This window comes from Buteo buteo, chromosome 24, assembly GCF_964188355.1.
Source record: "Buteo buteo chromosome 24, bButBut1.hap1.1, whole genome shotgun sequence".
Classification (NCBI taxonomy): Eukaryota; Metazoa; Chordata; class Aves; order Accipitriformes; family Accipitridae; genus Buteo; species Buteo buteo.
This window is the reverse complement of record NC_134194.1, coordinates 4,178,922-4,196,640: the sequence shown is the minus strand read 5'-3', so window position 1 is coordinate 4,196,640 and position 17,719 is coordinate 4,178,922. Positions and strand designations below refer to the sequence as shown.

At 39.8% G+C, this 17,719-nt stretch overlaps 1 protein-coding gene across 10 annotated transcripts in view; it reads left to right on the top strand.

Moving 5' to 3' along the window:
- The first annotated feature begins 244 nt into the window (after positions 1–244).
- The window catches only part of MACROH2A1 (macroH2A.1 histone), a 47,579-nt gene continuing 30,104 nt past the window's right edge, over positions 245–17,719 (top strand). For 8 of the 10 annotated variants that reach the window (XR_012654309.1, XR_012654308.1, XM_075056786.1 and 5 more), the window contains exons 1-2: positions 245–383; positions 8,761–8,961. Coding sequence is in view for 8 of the 10 variants with exons in the window: in XM_075056786.1 (XP_074912887.1) it covers positions 8,790–8,961 (172 nt within the window). In the remaining 2 variants the exon portion in view is untranslated. Of the gene's footprint in view, positions 384–775; positions 1,034–8,760; positions 8,962–13,637; positions 13,780–17,719 lie in introns of those variants that run through there. The other 2 variants (XM_075056781.1, XM_075056788.1) reach the window with 2 other exon arrangements.

Below are 17,719 nucleotides of genomic sequence, written 5' to 3'. Positions count from 1 at the left end.
GCCTGGGGCGGGCAGCCGAGGGCCTGTAGCAGCGAAGCGGGAGACCTCGTACCGCTGCCAGAGGCGAACGATTCGCCCCCCCCCGGCCCCGGGTCTCCGTGAGGGGACGGCGAGCCGCCCGCCCCGCCAACGGCCGCCGTGAGGGGCGAGGGGCGGGGCCAGGCGGGGAGGGAAGGGAGGGATGTGACGCGGGGGGCGCGCAAGGCATTGTGGGAGTTCGCCGCCAGCCCGTCGAGCCGTTCCCGTTGGCCCCGCGGGCGGAGCGGAGCGGAGGCAGCGGCGGCGGCGGAGGAGGAGGGAGGAGGGAGGAGGGAGGAGGGAGGGCAGCGGGAGCGGGGCCGCCGCCGGCCGACGGGAGACATCTTGCCGCCGGAGGCCGCGCTGTAAGTCACTGTTGCGGTTTCGCACCGCCGTACCCGGCGCGAAAGGGTTCGCCCGCCTTACGTACGGCCGCCCGCCGTGTGGGGAAGGAGGCGGGAGGAAGGGGGGGGGGGGTGCACGGACGGACGACGACGACGCTGAGGGGGGCTTTTCCGCGGTGGGGTGGCAGCCAGGCCGGGGTGCCAGGGTCCCCGAGCCGAGCGGGGGTGGTCTGTGAGGAAGGTGGGGTGCTGGCCCCCCCCTCTCCCCGCCCTTCCCTGAGGAAAAGCGGGGGCCCGGGCCGCGCCGGGCGGTCTGTGGGTTCTTGCCTCTTCTTGTCGTGCCTGAGGTGAAGCCGGGAAGATTTTACCCGGCTCCCAGCGAAATGGTGGCAGCGGGGTTTTTATTTCTGTAGAAGCTGCATCTGGGTTATGGTACGGAGGCTGGAAGGAGTCCAGCGGACGCCCCGCAGACGGTCGCTCGCCCACCCTGCGGGGAGGTTTCAAGGAACGGCTCGGGGGGGGGTCGAGCCGCCGTTCCTCACGTCTCGCTGCCTTTATACGCACGCACGGACTCCTTCTTCGCTTTTTCCCACCTCGGGTCATCGGGCAGGAGAAGATAATCTGGAGAGACCGCAAAAAGCGCAAGTGAAAGGCAGCTGAACGTGTTTTTGGTGTGTTTCGCTTTGGGAGGAAGAAACCGTGGCATAAAAGTTACCCGCCGCATGTGAATGACTTAATAAAAAAAAGGCCGAATGACGTTTTTAAAACCGTAAGCAAAGGCTTCCGAGAGTGGTAAAAATTAATGTTCGGTTAGAAGCAGGGCCCCATATTCTTTTAGAACTGTCACTTCTCGTATAGCCTGCAATATGTCTGCCTGCAGGATTTGAGCAACCTATACGGACTGTCTCTGGGTGTGGGTGTTTCTCATAGGGGACTGCAAGTACTGCAAGACGCAGGTGAATGCAGGTTCCTAAGACTTGGCACAAGGTATATCACAGAAGCGCCTGGATTTAGACCGAAGACTGACATATTCATGCATGTAGGAGACAGTAAGGGGAACGAACTGTTTCTGTAACTCATATCTTCCTATAGTCCCTTTGTTTTCTCTGTAAGCTTTAGAAGTAAGTTGCAGAAGGCCCATGAATTTGCATCTGAAGCTGGCAGTTGGAACCAGCTCATATGCACATAGGGTGGCGTAAAACTGAGGTTGCTTCATTTACGGTGATGGAAGGAGACTGGTTGTTGAAATATATCTGGATGAGGCTTGTTATTTATCTCTTGACCATACAGACGAAAGACCATTTTTTTTTTTTCCCCAGGACTGTGTGTGGCTGTCACTTAGCAACAGGTCTGTAGGGAACTTTGCAGATCCACTGCCTCCCCCATTCCTAAGAGTAGAAAAAATAAATGAGCTAAGGAGCAAGTGAGCAATTAATAAAAACGGAACCTGGGTTCTTAGGCACAACCCAGAGTTAAAAGATTTTGGCAGGAACAAGACAATTACAGTTGCTTTGAAAAATACATTTTAATGTAATTGGGCATGAGACATTTTGTATCAAGTGGTCTTAGAAAACTTCCCAATGTGTTGCGTGGTTTGGTTTTTTTAAGTGTTCTGAAAGAAAGGAATTATATTGTTTTTTACTTAGTAATGGTTGCAGGTTGTTTTGCTGTGTTATGTATCATAATCTTTCATGCTGAAATCTTCTAGGCTTTCTGGGTTATTAAAGAGTAACTTTATTTGTTGTGTGTAAGGCATACCCTTCTAATAGCCAGTAAAGCCAAATGTTGACAGTGTGGATTAAGCCATAACTGATCTAAAAACTAGTAGTAAGCCTAGAATTTGGCCTAATGACAGTAATATAGGAAGAGTGCTTGAGCACTGCTTATTTTATAGATCAGCATTAGCAAAAAGAAAAATCCACCATTGCAAACTTAGTCTTAAAATAAATCAGCATGTTTAAAATTGTCCTTAGGAGTTGCCTGGTTCTGCAGGTAAAATTTCAATACACAGCAATGAGCTTTGATAAAAGATATTCTCATGATAAGATAGGTGATATAGTCGCATTCCTGAAGAACGGTCAAAATCTTGCTTTCCTGAAGAAATTCAAAAGTATTTTTGTACAACTCTGTCAGCCAGGATCACGGCCTGTTGTCTGTTCTGCATAAATGGTAGTCCTGCCCCAACAAGGTTGTGAAGTAGGGATAAAGGAACAGGAATCTGGAACTGATGCCACAAGAGGAAAAAAGGAGCCTCTGGAGAGCGCCTCCCTTGGGAGAGGGAATATTGACCCAGGGGGCAGTGCAGTGAGCATTAGGTTTTGTCAGCCCAGTGCTTCCTAGAGGTAAATCGGAAAAGAAACGTGCGGTGTTTGTGAGAAGAGTGCAGTGCTTGCTCACTTGTCTGGGAAAGAGGCTATAGACATGTAAAGAAGCTATAGTTCCTTACCCAGACCCCTCCTTAAAGAGTATGGGCAGGATTCAGCTCATGGTCCTTGCTCCAAAAGGAGTGGTGCTAGAATCACACCATTCATGGCCTTCTCAGTGGGTCAAGTTTTTTGCACTCCCTTCCCTCAGCAGCGTGGCGTCTATCTTAAATTTCATTCTACATCTGGATTTAGCCTTGGAAGCATCCATGTAAATTCCTTATTGCGTTTTTGCTTTCTTCCAAAAATGTCAAGGGGCAAAGAAGTTTCCAAAATGTTCTTTAAAACAGTTTTTCTGAACATTGAATTCATAAATGATCCAGTGATTTAACATCCTGTATCAAATTTTATGCTTCCTCCCTAGTATACAACAAGCTATAATGCACAAATGGGCTTGATTTCATGCTAGTACTCCCAGCAGTGGTCAGTGAAGACAATTGTATTTACGTTTTCCTGACTATTGGTGGCAGGATGCCCAGCTAAAACTGTTGTCATTCTCCCAGTACTGTTCATAGTGGGGGTTTGCGCATTAAGGGGATATTTGTTTCGGGGTTTCAGACCCATTGTGGGAGGGAGGGACTTCTGCCAGTTGAATACAATTGTGCAACAATATTTTGTTTTGCACACAGATTTTGTGAAAATGTTATTCCTCTTTTTCCCGTCCTTTACGTTATTACTGTGGGAATTTTAGTCTTACTAATCTTCAACAGAAAGTACACCTATTGGGCATTCCTAGATGAGGAATGTTCTCTTGGTTTTCTAAGTGAAATTAAATGTATGTATGGTGTTACCTTTTCAGATGAGAAATTAATGTAGTGGTGGAACTGCTCTATCACAACCAGTTTCACTCCTCTGTCTGTTTCAGACCACAAAGAGTTATTGCTTTGATAAAGCACTTAAGCTAAAATTTGAAATCACATCAGATCAAACAATAACTGAGTGATTAGCTCTTCTTTTATTACTGTCGTACCTAGAAGCCACAGTCACAGACTGAGACACTGTTGTGCTAGGCAAGCATTATTAGAGACCATTTTATACCGACTATGAGCAGTGCATTTTATAAATATGCCAGACTAGCTTCTGATTAGCCAAGAACAGAGCAAGTTAGTTGTCAAAGCAAATTCAAATGCACCTTTTCAAAAAGAGTTCAGCGAGCAGCTATTATTATAGTACATAAATAGATTTAAGAGAGAATGGCAGCACTTACATTGTTAATCTTTTGAAACAATGGAAAGAAAATAGCATTGCAGTTAATCTCTTGTGATACAAAAATGAACTTTCTGGCTTAGTCTTTGTACTGGAAAGAAGAAAAAATAATTACTAAATCTTAGTATTTTTCCCATTGTAGCAATAGTCTCCTGGATTCCACAACACTGCTGATGTGATCACATAGATCTAAATTTAATCATCTGTTTGCTGAGTGCAGTTAATACACCAATGTAAGCCCATGATCAGAACAGTCCCTGCCTGACAGCAGTAGCATTCTTAGTAATTTGTCAAGTCATTAAGAACCAGTACCTGAAAACTATTAATAGCAGGTGTTTTTTATTACTACTGTTTGATGAAAGCATCAAATTGACTGAGCTAATGAAGTACTGGTACTTGGAAATTAGGTATCACTTTACCAGGATGTGCAGACTGTACTTTCAGAATTATGTGATGTTAAAGCTTTCAGAAAAACAGATGCCTATGTGCATTTTAGGAAGATGGTATTTGAAAGTGTGGTTTAGTGGAGTGTTGATCTTCACATAGAAAAATATGGCCAACAAGAGTTACTACAGCCAATTTTAAACAGAAAAATTCTAATAATGCTGATTTCATTGCTACATCTTTATATTGTTTTGTTTCTTAGAGAATTTATATCTGGCTCACAAAGATGTGACAGTAGAGGAGCCTTGTAGCTTGAATCTTTGCTGTGAGCCAAATTAATATACCATCAGATTCTCATTTTTGTGAATTTTGAGATCTTAGAAAGCAGTACGAATCTAACTGCAGTCTTTAAGGGGTTTTCAAAAGGCTATGAATCTGGTGCTAAATTCTGCAACAGGGCAAAGTGTGTCCAAGTGCAGCAGAGCCACTGAAGAATATAGCATTAAATTTGATTTGAAGTCAAAGGTGGTCTTGGATAAGTTGACTCCTTGGTGATATCCCCTGATTATCACAGTGATAATTTTGTGAACTGTCACATTGAAACAAAATCACTTTATTGTCAACTCTTTGAAGATGCTATGTATATGGCAAAGTTGCTCAGTAAATGCATTGCAAAGGCAAGAGAAAGGACTGGTCTACTGACGGTCATTGACTGTGATTTTTTTATTATTATTTATTTATTTATTTTAACTGTAAATGATCCTGTTCAAATCTTGTCTGAACTATGGCACATGTGATAAGGTTCCCTTTGGTTGCCTCCCTCATCTGCTGGCTAGCAGTGACTCAGCAAACAGCTCTGGTTCATTAATGTTGGCAGCATTCCAGAGTTTCTGGTGTTACAGAGATAAACCATTTGAGAACATGTAAGGCACAGAGTTTTCTTTGGTTTTTGATCTGTTGCCATGCTCTTTACATTTAACTTCAGTACATCTTTTGGTGGCTGTTGCAAGTGAAATCTCTTTCCCTTTTCTTTTGCTGTGGAGAACTGGAACTAGAGAAGAAACTTTGAGAGCTCATTGGGCCATCCCTCAGCTCAAAGGCAGGACAAACAGGTTCTGCAAAGTAATGATCCTGAATCCATACGTAAGCCTGAAAAAGGTCTTCCATGGCAGGCTCTCTTTTTCCCCTTCCGAATTGCATGGTTGGCAAAATTAAAAGTGGTACTTGAAACTTAATTGGAATTTCCCTCCCTCCACCCCCAACATCTAAAGATACAGTGATTCACCACACGTTGTAGGAATGGGATCCTTGAGACAAGAAGATCTGAAACTCATCTTTATTGCATTTCACCTTTGATACTAAAAGTTCCAGAAGTTCTTGCTTTTTTCAGTATGCAAGTCTCCCACTGTTCTGGTTCAGGCAAATTTTTTCCTCACAAATAAACTTACAGCTAGAAGGCTCTTTAATGTACAGTATGAGAGGATCCGGTTAATTGTCAAGAGAGGTCCAGGTTTATCCTGAATATTAACAAGAGAAATGTCACCAGGAGTATAAAATAAAGGGGGGAATTAACTTCTAGAGTTTGCAGAAGTTTGCAGAAATAAGCTTATTATGAAAGAAAAAAAAAACCACCATTTTATATACGGGTAGGCGTTAGCTGCAGATGACAGGAGGCTTGGAGGTATTAAGTAGAAAATAGTACGTTAAAGGGAAGAACATCTTCTGAAGACCAGATGAAAGAGTTTGGAAGCTAACAGCAAAGTGTTTTGCTCAAGGGTGGTATAGGGGAGGTTGGTTTAGCATGACCGATGACAATTGACAGTATGTTAACAACAAACTTAGCATCACTTTGAATAGGTGGTATGTATCCAGAGGCAGTGATACACAGTACCTATTTGTTTCGACATATGAAGAAACCATTTCCATTATTTGTCTATGAATAGTCATTTTCTTGGAACTAAAAATGAAAGGGCAGTGCTCTTTCATCTCTTTCTGTTACTAGCTACAGCATGGCCATCCATGTGTGTCTTTCATTTGGATTTTTAGATTGGGTGAGCTGTATTTACTCCAGCTCCTTCAAAGCCTCTTTGGCAGTAATTCTGTGTTGCTGCATTACTCATACTTTGATCCAAATGCAGCTGATGGCTAGATGACACTCTCCCAAAGAAAAAAAACCCCAACATCAGGAAGTAAGGGTTTCCATATTATCTTCCAGCTATTCTGACTCTCCCATTAACTCATAAGCCAAATGGTTAATAGAATTTTACTGCTCAAGGTTTGCAGGTTTTCCCTGGAAAAATTATGTTTTTCATCATTCACCTATCAGTTACAAACTAAAGGAATTATGGGGGAAGCTAGAAGCACAGGTAATTCTCATGCAGCTTTCCCTGGTGTTTGATTCAATGAACTTCTCAACATTTGTGAGATTAAACATCTGTAGTATTGATGAAAATGGATTTTGAACTATGAAAATAATTTCTGGCAGAAAGTCCATAACCAACTCAAAGCCACGCCCAGCCTTTCTGCTAACAAAGACAGAGCTAACTAGATGAGAAAATACAATTAAATGGAAGGTTTTTGAAACCAGTTGTGAGCTCCAGTTATGCAGTTTCTCAAGGCAAGAAAATTGGCTTTTGTCCTCTTCTTCACAGAATAATAGTTGTTACAGAGCTGAGTTCACAGCAGAGGAAAGGGAAAGGAGCCTTTTTGATGGCTTCCCTCCTCCAAAGTTTCCTGTCTGTGTTTTGACATCGGTTTCATAAATGTAGTGTGACTTTCATCTGAGCTAATAAGATGGGATTATTTCCTTTACCTTTAACAAGCAGTGAGCCCGTTGCATTTATTTTACTTAATGTGCTATGCAAGTATAGGCTCTGATGAATGGAGTGTGGAAGTGGAAAGGAAAAGAAATGTTTGATACTCGCATTTCTTTAGTTATCCTGAGTGGTCTTCATTTGGTAGTTATGTAGTCTGAATCTCAGTGACTCATGGAGATTTAAAAGACTTCAGGACATGTCAGCACAGAGCAGAAGTTGCAAAACTTAGAAGTGGGGTTGGTGAACCTGTTTTGCCTAAGTCTGAGCTTAGTCAATTGTTGTGGATTCAGACCTATGGCAAATACAGTTAAGTTTATAAGGACAAGGACAGAATTCAGAATAAATGAGAGGAAAGCAAAAAGACAAGTGGAGAACTGGTGTGATGGGAAAGCAGGCTTAAAGGGGTTTCATTGTGGAGTATATAAACACACCAGCGAATTTGCATTTGTATTAGGTAGGATTTGTGCAGCAAGGAGAGAAGTAGGATGTACAGAGGTATGTGTATCACTGATGCATGCTGCTGGTTTCCCTAGAGTTCAGACACGCAGGAAGGAGGGAGGGGGAGATGGGGACTGTCTCCTCTCCTCTGAGTTAATTTCAAAACCCAGTGCATCATCTAAACCTTCAAAGGTACCTTGAAAGCCTGCAAACTGTCCACCTCTTCAGATTTGTCAGCTTCTATTTACAGCCTGAGCAGAAATCAAAGAGAAAAAAATATGTTTGACAGCTGTATCAGCAGTAGGTTTCTTCACCGACATAAACTGAGATACAGTTGTCAGATATCTGCTGAGTGTTTAGACCACTGTTATGTTAAGGAAAGGTGGCAGATTGAAGTTCATCAGATTCCTAGAGGGCATGTTGAAGCAGTACAGTGTTCGATGTGGAGATAGCTGGTATCCATTTGGTTCAAATCTCCAAGGTGTTCATTTCAGATCTTTCTAGAAATAGAACATTTAGTGTACAGGAGATGTATTTTGCCATGCATAGGCCTTTGTTCTGTAAATTCACACATGCGTGAAAATCTAGTTCTTTAAGAAAGGTGAATACACTTTACGAAACCTTTAGTGGATGCAGTTTTTTCCTGGTTAGGAACATAGTTATTCATGAGTGTAACAGTCCCACCGCAGTTGTTCAAATGCACAATCAAGAGTTTTTCCCAAAGAGCAGAGGGTTGTGTCAGTCTCCTTGCAGAAAGCATCCTCAGCTTTAATGCAGAAGCTCTGTTTTACGTTAGGTAGTTAACACACTTTGCTCCATTAATGGTACCCGGTTTAATCTGTTAAGAATTTCAGGAAAGTAATTCCAAAGCAGATTTAAATGAAATAATTTCTCTGGCTTATATATTTACTGTGTAAAATTATGCCAAGATGACAATGGCAAATAAACATTCTGTGTACATTTTTTTAGGTTCTTTTTGTATATACTCTGAAAAGGCAACTTTTGTGTATGTTTTAGGCACCCTAATGCGTTGCCTAACACAAAATACTGATCTGTCTTGAAATTCAATATATGGTATTACAGCATCAGTCCTTATTGATAACTTTTTTTTTCCCCCTTCTTTATATATAGAGTGCTGTTCCAGACCCAATACAGACAAAATGTCCAGCAGGGGTGGAAAGAAGAAGTCAACCAAGACTTCCCGCTCCGCAAAGGCTGGGGTCATATTCCCTGTTGGAAGAATGCTACGTTACATTAAGAAAGGCCACCCGAAGTACAGAATTGGTGTTGGTGCTCCAGTGTACATGGCTGCTGTACTGGAATATCTGACTGGTAGGTTTTGCTGAACAATGTGAAATAGCAGCAGTGAAAGTAATAATACAAACTGAATTTGCACAGAAAAAAACCCAAAAAGATCCTCTGATTTATAGATGACTAAAAAAGTTATAGCTGAAGTAAGTGCTGTGCTGATCACACATCTAAGCCAAAATCAGAGTACCCTCACCCCTACATCAGAGCTTTGATGGCTTTTGTGCATTCCAGCACTGGATTTGCTTTGACCTGTCGTAAACACTCTTCTTCCACATAGGCAGTCAGAAGAATTCCTACTAACATCAATGCATATGGACTGGACCTACAGTGTTGCAGTCCTTCCTGCTCCGGTGTTGTGCCTGATGGCTTTGTTGGGGTTGTAATTGTCTGTTAAGCACATACATTCCTTTTAAATAGAGAGCTTCTCGGTGTTTACAGAGGGCTGAGATTGCTTACAGCATTGTTTAAACATTTTTGTTCAATTTACAGATTATTTTTGAGACTACATATGCTACAAGCAATTTGTTTGGTTGAGTCTGTATATAAATGCACACTCTGTTCATCTGCCCCAGATCAACGTAGCTTATTTGCTTATAATTGCAGTCCTTTCTCTGTTCCTCTCATCACATCAGAATGAGAACACCTTAAATAATTATCTCATCCTCACAGCACCTTTTTGGAGGATGAAAGTATTATTTTTCCTCCATTTAGCAAGAAGCTTCAAAGGAAGAAAATGCTTTCCCCAAAGACATACACAACTAGACATGCAAGTAAAGATCTTTATATAGCAGTTCTCCTCTCAAACGAAACTTAAAACATTGCAAATTTACCCCACAAACAACATTACAAAAGTAGTCTTCTAAACAGAATATTAACCCCACTGTAACAGCATCAACATATGGGCTTTTTGCAATATTGGTTTGCTTAAAAAAAAAAAAAAAAATTAAAAATGGGTAAGAATAAACCACCAGTTCAGTCACATTCGCATGGCTGGATTGACTTACAAGCATATACCTGCAGGCTAGGGATCTAGCAAAAAGCACAAGTGCTAGATGGATCAGTGTTCGGAGACAGATTCTATTAGCACAACTAAGGAAAAGCTTGAATTGGATCTCATTTCTCGCAGCAGTGTTTCTTTTTACAGTATCTACTTATGTCAGTGTTCTGGTTGCAGCAGGTTCAAGTGTTTCAAGGGACAGTGGTCTTTAAGCTATAATGGTGTGCTGAGCCTCTGAGGAAGTTCATTCTTTCTTTGACTTAAACCACATGCTTTGCTACTTTGTGCTTAACTTTGCTGGGAGTATTTAAAACTGAAGTGACCTGACTCTTAAGACAATTTTAGGTACACCTTATAATGGGTATTGACATTGAAGAACAGAAATAGGCTGATATTTTTTCCATAAAGTTTCTTCTTCCCCTAAAGATGAAGATTGGTAACATTAGAAAATAATTAATGGAGTGCTTGTTTTCTGTAAGGTGTTCATGTTACATTATTGAATTTTCTCAGCCATCAAATATCCTTTTTTTCCATCACTTGTTCATGTTCATAGTTTTCTTTATTTGGGCCTTTTCTTTAAAAGAATGCTTTTAAACTTCATAGATGGCCTTAAAAAATTAACATTTCCTTCAGCTAGGTTCCTGCTTACAGCAATAACAACTCAAATAAAATGCTTCTTAGGGTGAAGGGTGCTTTGAATGCTGCCCTTTTAAAGAAACAGAACAATACAGGTGAGCTTAAGGCACTGCTAATGATCAGCACATGTTATTGGTTAACTGTTTGATTTAAAGTGTTTACTGAGGCAGTGATGGTTTAGGCAGCTAAGAACAGGCTGGGGAAATAAAGGTGTTTCTTTTAACTGCTGTGCATCCTGGGAAACTGTCTGAGGAGATTAACAACAACAAAAAGTCAAAAAAAAGTTGCACACATCTTTAGGAAAAAGAAAAAAGGGAGGTGGCGAGAGCTAAGGGGAAAAGTACCTTCCTTTTTCTCCCTTTAAATATTTTTAAGCTTTTTTTTTTTTCCTCTCCTCTGAAGGCTAGGTAGATAGTCCTAGTATCCTGTGTCTCAGGGGTTTCTTTCATTCTTATACATAGATGCATCTCAAAAGCACAGATACTCTTTTCTTTCCTTACTGAGTTAGTAATAGTTTTATGTTTTATGACTGTTTCAGTTTGGTGGGGCTTGGGGTTTTTTTTTCCCCTTCTCTTTCTCTAAGTTTTTCACACTCTGATGTAGTGCAATTTTTTAGCCTTTAATGCTCAGTATGTTTTCTGAACTTCAGGTCATTCTTCTTTTTCAGTCTAATTCAGAAACACTCCCTTGAAATGGGATGCTTGGAGATTTTTGGTTTGTGTTCTTTTTACCTCTTGGCAGTTGCTACTTCACAAAACCAGAGAAATCCTGACTTCTCTCCAGGAGAGTTTTTAAAGATGCTCATGTCAGCACATGATCTGAGACTAAATCAAAGCATTTCAACCATTTCAAAATATAGGCAGGAGCGTGACATAATAGGAAGGAGACCATGTGAAGTGGCATGCTAATAAATTGGCTAAATCAAAAAAGCGATCCTGTGCATCCAGGAAGGAGAGGAAGAACGTAAAATATCAAAAGCAGTTGTAGGAAAGAAGAACTTCAGAAAAGACTAGGAGGGGAAATGACAGAGACGTGACCTAATAGAAAGGAACCTACTAAGGTTTGAAAACTAGTTCATGTGTGTGCAGAATATGGCACTGACTTTAATCCTTTAGAAGATGAGGTGCTAAATTTTGCTGGCCTTTGCTAAAGTTTAACTGTGATGTAAACGTGAAATTAGCCCATAATGTGCTCGGATCTGGATTTTGGTTTGGTTCAATTTGAGATTTGAACTTCCATAATGCTTCCAGCTGTTCAGACTTGGAGTTCTGTTCTGGATCCGTCTGTAGTTATGACTTTCTCTGCTTTGTATTTTGAAGGTAACTTACTGTTACCGTGTATGTATGGCTACTCCTCAGAAAGTAAAAATACATATCTATAATTTCTTGTAGTGTATGGGCCCATTTGTAATTTAAGCCCTTCTTTAGTCTGTGCCCAACAAAGTGCGTTTCAAACTACATTTATGTTGTTCTTGTACTTTTGTATTAGCGTGTTTATACACAGTACAGCTCTGCTAGCAGGAACATGCACTGTTTTAGCACACAGGAATTAGTATGGCTGCTTCAGTTGCTGTGAACTAAAAACTGTGTGTCTTTGCTGTGCTCCTTTTCAGTCTCTTGCCTTCTGACAGCTTCTTCTACAGGGGCTGACTGGAGTACATCTTCCCTGTGTTGTCTGTTATAGTAACTTTAAAAATAATAATAATAATAAAACTACTATAATATTAGATGTACAATTTGACTTCTGGTCTTCAGCTAATAAAGTGTTTTTCCTTATCTCACATACTTGACATATAAGCAGGTTGCACAGTGAGTATTCTCCTTCCCTTACTTATCCCCTAAAGGTTCTTGTTACCTACAAGTAATACTACAAAATAATCCTCTCATCAGCACACCCAGTGTATGCAGTTTGGTTTCTTAAGCATACCACCTGCTTATTCTTTCCTGCTTTTCATCTAAGGAAATAATGTGTGATTTTCACTCTAAATAGGATGCAAGGATGTGTTTGTGGGTGAACGTGCTGAAAGTACCTTTGAATTTTACTGATATTGAAGCAAGTGTATATACTTCCTTTCCTTACTCTGAAGGAATAGCATGCATGCTGAAGAACTATAATGCATGGTCCTTATTTCTTTTTCTTCTTTGCAGTAGCAGTTCATGCAGCGCTGTCTATCTTGCTGGGAGTAGTCAGAATATTTGATTGATTTCTGTTTGTGCTGCAGAACTAATTCTAAGCATTATCAACTGCTTTAAGCTGGCGAGAAGTTCAGCGTTAGCAATTCTTTTTGTCTTCTTTACTTATTGTGGCACTTGTTCTACAATGATTCATTGCCTATTTACTTTCTCTAACATGTACTTTGGAAAACTGCAATCCACTCCTTATTTTCTCTGCAAAGTAGAGCATCAGTATCAGTTTATGTAAAAAAAAAAAAAAACAAACAACCCAACAACAAAAAAAAACCTAGGTCAGTCGAGAGGGTGTCCACAGACTTCATTTGGCACATTACAACCACTCAGGTGAAGTTGTATGGTTTGTATTTGTCAGAACTGGTCCAGCCGTACAGGTAATCAGGTATGTTCCCTTCAGATGTATAGCTTGCACAAGTTACAATATAGTCCAAACTTTCTTATTGACTGAAAAAGATACTCCTTTGCCCTTAAAAAATAGAAATCTCTTGAGCATATTTAAAAGCAGCAAGAACCAGGCCTGCAAGTGATTTCTGCTCCCCCTGCCCCCCATCGTCTTCTCTACACTGTAAATAATTTTCAATTGCCAAAATGTCATAGCAAATGAGGAGAAGTAGTTTATAAAACAGCAGGAGAACAGGAATACAGAAGAAATGAAACTTTGATTTATATTTGTTCTGTACATACTGAAGTAAGGTAGGAGAAAATGTTAAATGTCTGTTTTCTCCATTAGAATTTTTTCACAACTGGATTTTTATTTGCCCATTGTGTACTGTTGATTGTGTATTTTGTTAAAATGTAAAATAAGCACCTTTTGAATCCCATGGTTAGAATTGCATCTGAGGCATTCTGGTGCTTACCTGAGTTTTTGTTTTCAGGCTTTCTGATGTCACCCCTTAATGGAGGTTCATGTGCTGGAGCTCAGTTCGTTGCATTTTCATCTTGATTAATTTTCGATGTGGAAAACTTTCTTAAGCCAGCTGCTGATTGGCTGCAAAATGAAAGTCCTTCCTGAATGCAGTAAGTTTAACTGCTCACTTCAGATGCTCACTTTCCGATGTGCAAGCTGATCAACTTGAACTGCTGTTCACCTCTTGTGTTCTGCTTGCTGCTGAAAATTTTTACAGGGTCACAGAGGAAAACAATGATTTGCCCTGTTTGTCAAAGCAGATGTACTACTGAACTTCTTCTTGGAAGCAGAGGGGAGCTCAGAGGTCCACAGTAAAAAAGCATTAGGTTAAAAGCAGATTCAAGTTCCAGGCATTCTGAGACTACCATAAATAATGGTCCTTAGGGAGTAATGAAATTTAAGAAGAGAATTAATTGACAGTATCTTTTTGATACTGTTGAAACATGCATTCACTACCAAGATACATTTCTTCTATTTAAACAGCAGCTTTAGAAACACTAATCCCTATTATGCTGTTGTGCCACAAACTGTGTCCCAAAAGAGGTTTAAAATAAATTAGGGGTTTGTGCCTTAACTTGAGCAAGCATGAAACTACCTCTTCAGATCCAGTGTGTTTTTAATATGGATTAATACTGGACCTAAAATACAGCAGGGTTGTTTATGGCAATAGCCTCACAAGCAGAGACCTTTCAAAAATATCAGCATAGCAAAGCTCCTTTGTAACATGCCTCTTGTACTTGTGTCATGCTCTTAAGTGAGATTGTCATAATTCAAAGTTGCTGTACTTGTACTTTATATCTAAAACTTTGCATTGTTGCCAATTGAATGACCAACTTTCTGAACTTACAAATGTATGAATCAGTCTGCTTGAAATGTACAAAAATGAAGAGTTTTCTTTTTGCTGATAAGCCCTTCCTTGGCTCCAACCCTGTAAACACTTAATGTGTGTGCCTATCTTATCTTGTAGTCCCGTAAACTTCAGTGGATCTCGGAGTCACAAAAGCTAAGTCGATACAAAATTACTTAACCAATTAGGGTCCTAATGTATTCTCCAAGCTACACAGATCAGGTTTGATGAAAAACAATAAAAACCAAAGCATTTTCTCATAATAAAAGCCCTAACAGTGCATACTGATATGTAAATATAGACACTTATCTCAGAGGGGTAAATATGCATCAGAATTTGCGTTGTGACATGTGTCATATTGCGATAATGTACAAAATGCTGGGCTGGGTTGGTTTGTTTTTTACATCATGGTCACTGAATTATTTTCTCCCTTTAAAAAGTTAAATTTTAGTTATATTTTAATATCCTTAGAACTAGAATGAAATACTTTTTATTCTAGTAACAGTCATTACATCTATTTATTTGGCTAAGTTGCAACAAAGTAATGACTACTACTATAAATTGCTGTTCAATTTAATAATTGGAATCGCCCTTTGTTTTGAAGAATGGAGTTTAAGTGAAGAGTAAAAAAAAATGTGGCTGATTTTGCTACACATTTTTTTCCTACCCTTTGTCTTGTATCTCTTGTTGAGAAGAACAAAAGAATCTATAAAGCTTAAGTCTTTTCTTCTTTGGCCCTTTATTCCTGGGACTGACAGTTGTAGCACAAATAGCTAGAAAGCAGGAAGACATCCTACCTTTCTAGAGTAGCATGCAGTATTTAGCAAGCAGTTTCTTTCCTCGGATTTTCTCAAACTTCAGAAGTTCTTACATCAAGTATTGTAAGCATGACTTTTTTCCCCATTTCTTTTTTCCTTAAGGATTAGTTAAGAATGCCTGAGTTCAGATCATGCTATGTGTTTGGTCTTCAGTCTTTTTCCACAGTACATTTATCCCTGAATTTCTTTTAGGGATGAAATTCTATGTGGATTCTTAGGTGCAGTCAGATGAGATTCTCCATCCCCAATATCAACTCCATTGAGGAAAAATAAATTTAGGGGGTATACAGTGAAATACGGTATTTTTAAAACAAACAGGAGGTACTTTTCCTCCAAACTGCAAAAATGTCTGTAGTACAGTGAGCCTTGTTACCATAAGATGTTATGAATACCAAAAATGGATACCAAACCATTCTGAATGGTTTCAGAAAACAGTTAGACACATCCATAGAAACAAAATCCATTGGGGGACTAAACACAAAGATGGCATTTCTAAGTTGGGAAACCACTCAGCTGCACATGGCTGAAGTCAGAGGGAATGTTCTGGAAAAATAACATTTTTAAGTTTGCCTGTTCCTTTAAAGCTCTTGAGCATCTGCTCTTGGGCACTAGTTAGGGACAGGATGTCAGACTAGATGTACTTTTTGCTCCAGTGAAGTTATAGCTAGTCCATACGTTCACCTACCACAGAACACCCAAAGTAACAGATTTTTTTTTACATGCTTTGTTCTCAAGATGTAGATTTTTCCAGAAAAAGGTGTTGAACATGCTGTATAGTCACTCCTATACTGCTTCTGTAAAGTAATGGGGAAAAAGATTTGTAAATATTTTTCTTCTAAATAATAACAGTTGTATTTGTCTACAGGTACTTGTATTGATTATGGCTTCCATTGCTATCTTGGTACAAAAAGACTTGATGTGGTGGAAAGACTTTGAGACAACAGCAATTTAATGAGTCATAATATTTTCAGTAATAAACACCGAATCCCACTTCACTGTCAGAGGCAGTATCTAACAAAGCCATTATCACCATCTGCCAGATCATGTTGAAATGAGTACACTATAAAAATGAGAGCACAGCATATATGGATTACATCAGCTTTGGTCATTGTTTAGTAAAGCCTTTGACACTGACTTGTATATCTTGTTCCTCTTTGTAGGGGCATGGGTATGCACACCCTTGACACACGTATCCATTTCCTCGTTCAAGACCAGGGTTTGGCGTCACTTCTGTAAAATCCCAAATTACAATATGAAGTCCTTTCCTCTTTTTCTTTTGTTAATAATGTTATTTATGTTCATTGGCATCTGCCCCTTGACTTCTTTAATGTTTGGAATGCAAGTTCCTAACACGTGCCTGCAAAGGTGAAAGACTAAGCTAGGACCAAGTCTTAAGACATGAGTAGTCTCCTGTACTCTCTAACAGCCAGACCAAAGCGTACATGCTGCACTTGATCAAGTAACGTCTGGCAGCGGTTATATTAATCATGTTTGAGTGCATTTCTAAAACATACGTAAACTGTTAGGAGTAACAGCAAAGTGTAAGCTGCTAGGTAGAGGAAGCTCCATTCAAAAAGAAAAAAGGTTAATTTGAGTTAGATCAGGATTCTTAAAGTCAGTGGAGAAGAAATAGGCTATGTCTTTTTATATTAGTACTTGGGGTGTGACTGTTGTAAAGAACAACACTTGAGATGAAATTTACTTTCAGGTTTCCCTGAAAATTGAACTCTCATACCTTTTATAGATCAATAGTAAAACAAAAAACTTTAAAAATTAGGAAGTTAAATAACATTGGATGTCTTACCAAAAAATAAAAAGGATGGTATTAAAGTGTAGAAAAGAGCTGAAAAGAGGTGTGAGTCAGATCAGAAGGCTCTAAGTGGAAGTGGCTTTTGTGGCCTGAACTTGAGTTTTATGTAAACAGCGGTCTGTCATCTGCCTCACAGAAATACAAAACTTACAATAACTTGGCAAAGTTAACAGTTTCTCCTTTAAGGGGCCTAGTTTTGATACAGCTCAGACACTAAAGACTGAAGGGTTTGGGGTTTTTTATCGCATCCTAAGAGAATGATTGCCCTGTTGAGAGTTGAGGTTTCATCAAGGCTTGTTCAAAGCAGTAAAATTTCTTGAATTGATTTTCACTGCATCAAATTTCCATGACTTTGAACCAGGGCTAAGAACTGTTTTATTGGAATGCATGAGAGGGAAAGTGTTAAATGATTCTGCCTTCGCTCTTGCAACTGCAGATTCCAGGGGGATTGGGTGGAATACACAGAGAGAAGAATGCAGGAAACTCTTAACAGTCTTGGTTGATTGGGGTTGATTGGGTTAAAACCTTCCGGAATCATGTAAAATGATTCTGAAGTCAATAAAATGCTGATGGGA